This window comes from Echinops telfairi, unplaced genomic scaffold (genome assembly GCF_000313985.2).
Source record: "Echinops telfairi isolate 266 unplaced genomic scaffold, ASM31398v2 ScPeMD7_4;HRSCAF=17, whole genome shotgun sequence".
In the NCBI taxonomy this organism is placed as follows: domain Eukaryota; kingdom Metazoa; phylum Chordata; class Mammalia; order Afrosoricida; family Tenrecidae; genus Echinops; species Echinops telfairi.
In genome coordinates this window covers 38,749,253-38,752,459 of record NW_022103900.1, presented here as the reverse complement: position 1 = coordinate 38,752,459, position 3,207 = coordinate 38,749,253, and the positions used below count along the sequence as shown (strand labels likewise).

At 46.2% G+C, this 3,207-nt stretch overlaps 1 protein-coding gene across 1 annotated transcript in view; it reads left to right on the top strand.

The window, feature by feature from the left end:
- The first annotated feature begins 593 nt into the window (after window positions 1–593).
- GYPC (glycophorin C (Gerbich blood group)) overlaps window positions 594–3,207 on the top strand; it is a 59,322-nt gene continuing 56,708 nt past the window's right edge. The window contains exon 1 of the mRNA XM_045299286.1: window positions 594–726. Coding sequence (XP_045155221.1) covers window positions 690–726 — 37 coding nt within the window. The 5' untranslated portion in view covers window positions 594–689. The remainder of the gene's footprint in view (window positions 727–3,207) is intronic.

Below are 3,207 nucleotides of genomic sequence, written 5' to 3'. Positions count from 1 at the left end.
TAATTGCCTTATTAGGTTTTCAATGGCATTATTAAAGTGGATTCACACGCTAACCCCTCTGGGGCTGGAAGTCTCAGGCAAAGGCTTCCACACGAAAAACATAAATCACATGGCCTTTTTTCCTGTTCACTCCCTTTTGTCTAATAATCTTTCCCTTGACAGTGCCCCAGGGACGAGCTAGATAGGGACCATTCCAAGTTCTCTGTCGCTCAGAGGGCTCATACGATCACATGATAGATAGCCTGCCAAGCTGCAAGCACAGGGGCTCCTATTTGGTTCCCGTCCCTGGGCAGCGCTTGGTGAGGCCATCATATGATACTTGGGAGGGGGTTGGGGGTGTTCCTGACTCCAACCTGATAGGAAATTTCATCTACAACTTCTGTATCTGGGAGTTGCAGAGGGAAAGAGAAAAGGCGTGAGAAAAATGTGATTCCTGGCAGGAAAGAGTGAAGCAGTGAGTGCTTGCTTGTGTGTGTTTTTAAAAACAGGGTGGCACCCCCCTAGCCAACTCCGCAGAGAAGACATAAATAAACTGCTTATCTCTCGCGTGGAGCCCCTCCCATTGGCCTGTGCTGAAGGAGGGTGATAGATGTGCCGCTTCCTCTCTTGGCGCGGAGGGTCAGGAGCCCCACAGCCAGTCTTCCCCTGGGCACCCACTCCGTCCTCTGCCTGTGGCCAGACCGTTGGCTATGAGTGGCCCCAATGGCACCTCGCTGGGCACCAGCGGTAAGTCCTGTGACCCTCGAGGATCTGGCGTCCAGGGGCTGGCGGGAGCTGGGGATGGGGTGGCGGGCTTGGTGGCGCCGCGCTCCAGCAAAGAAGTTGGGGGCCTGGGGCGAGGGCGGCCCGTCCCGGCGGCCCAGAGCGCGGACTCCAGTGCGCTCGGAACGCAGCCGCCACCGAGCCGCCCCGCAGCCCGCCTCTGCCCCGAGCTCTTCGGGCTGGTTTTCTAGTATCGCGCTGCTCGGTACCTGAGACCCAACCGCTTTGCCCTAGGAAAATAAAAGCCGCGCCTCTGAGCAGGGCCGGCGGGCAGCACTGGGGAGCGAGCGGAGCCGCGGGAACGAACCGCCGGCTCCACTCGCAGCAAACGAACAAGCTCATCCCTCGCCGGTGGGGCTGGGGGTTCTGAGGCCCAGAAGAGATCTTATGGCCCCGACCTTCAGGGATGGGGATCCTTTACTGCCTGAGTTCTTTCTTTTATCACATGAAGAGATGCTTCTTCTTTTTGACATGGAAAGATTCTTTATGAGGTTGTCCCAAACGTTGCTGCCCACCCCCACGCCCCCCACCCTCTCCTTGCTTCTGTGCTCTTGAAGGAAAAGAACAGAAAAAAGCTGGGATTTTGTTGTTGAAAGACCTGAATGTTTATTTCTCTTATCCCTGCCTCTTTCCCTGGCTTATTACTAAACTATGTCAGCGCAGAGCGATCCTGAGCTTATGGTATGATTCACTTAAAATCATTAATATACTAGTGTTACGATATGCTAGTATCAGAAACACCACCTCTTTCACAAGTCTCTAAGATCCAGGAGGCTAGGAGGCCTTACCTTCTTCAGCAGGGTGTGCGTCAGCATGCCTTCTGTCTAAATGGGTTTCTATGGACCTGTGTGCGGGACACAGGCAGTGCAGAGGGAACAAGGGCTGCCCTGCATTGAGATCATCTGTGTAGTTTATTAGCTGTGTACATGAGGCGCGTCCAACTTTTTTAGCACTAGTTTTCTCATCTGCAAAATTAGATTTTCCTCTTCGGATTGTGAGATTAAATCTTTAGAAAATATTGCAAGGTAGAGATAGCTCAATAGATGTCAGGTTCTTTTACATGAGATTAAGGATTGCTGAGCTCATGTAGGCTAAGTAATGTATGGGTATGCATGTGCATGTGTGTGCGCATGAGTACAGCCTGATTATGAGACAGAAGTCTATAACTGAGCCCAACAACAACAAAACACTTTCCCCTGGATGTCTTGGTTGTTAGACCTGTTACTGGGGTTACTTGGGGTACTGATTCAGAACACTGCATCAGCTCTGGTTTCTTAGATGTGGTGCTCCACTAGATTTTCAGCTATTCATTTATACAAATGATTAACTTATCATCCTAGTTTTAAATGTGAGAAGAATTCAGACCCACAAATTATAGGATAAGACAAAAAAGGTAAGAAATATTTGAAAAACAATTATAAAGGGACTTCCAAGAGAAGCTGCATATTGACCCACGGTGGCCAGTGGTGACACATTGAACTGCCAATCAATAGTTGCAACTCACTGGTCACTCTGCATCCTTTAAAAGATTCAAAGGATTTGGAAACCCAAAGAGGCAGTTCTTCGGTTCACTATGAGTTAGAACCAATCAGAGGCAGCAGGCTTTTCTTTTGGGTATGGGAGTCTGTGCGGTATATTCAAAGACCTCAAGTTGGATACTGCAAAGCAGAACACAGCTTGAGAATAGTGAAAAATAAAAAAGAAAATTGAAAACTTGCATATATGGAAGGTATGAGAGCAATTTAGAGTATTAAAAATGTAGACCCGATAGCAATTTTCATAAATATTTTAAAAATCTGATTTTTCTTCTTCAACATATGCGGTAAACATTCAGAACACCTTTTGATTAAAACAACAACATATTTTAATTCATGTTAAATGTTTCAGAGGTGAGGTTGACTCCAAGTTTCTTTATAAGAAAAATTCTAACATTTCTTACAAGACTTTCTGTGAACAGGTGGAGATGTTGTGCCACCTTATAACAAGAATGGGACATTTCAATTTTAGGAAAGGAGTTTGAACTCTGACAGACCCATTTTTGGTTTCAGAACATTTAGATTTTAGTTATTGTACCAAACTCACTACTACTCAGTCAATTATAACTCATAGCAACACCATAATACAGAGTGGAATGTCTCCTGTGGGTTTCTGAGGGTGAAAATCTTTTTTGTTAAAATATTTTATTGGGGGCTCATACACCTCTTATCACCATCCATCCATCCATTATGTCAAACACATTTGTACATTTGTTGCCATCATCATTCTCAAAATATTTGCTTTCTACTTGAGCCCTTGGTATCAGCTCCTCATTTTCCCCCTCCCTCCCTGCTGCCCCCATGAATCCTTGATAATTTATAAATTATTATTATTTTTTCATGTCTTACACTGTCTGATGTCTTCCTTCACCCACTTTTCTGTTATCTGTCCCCCAGGGAGGGGGTTATA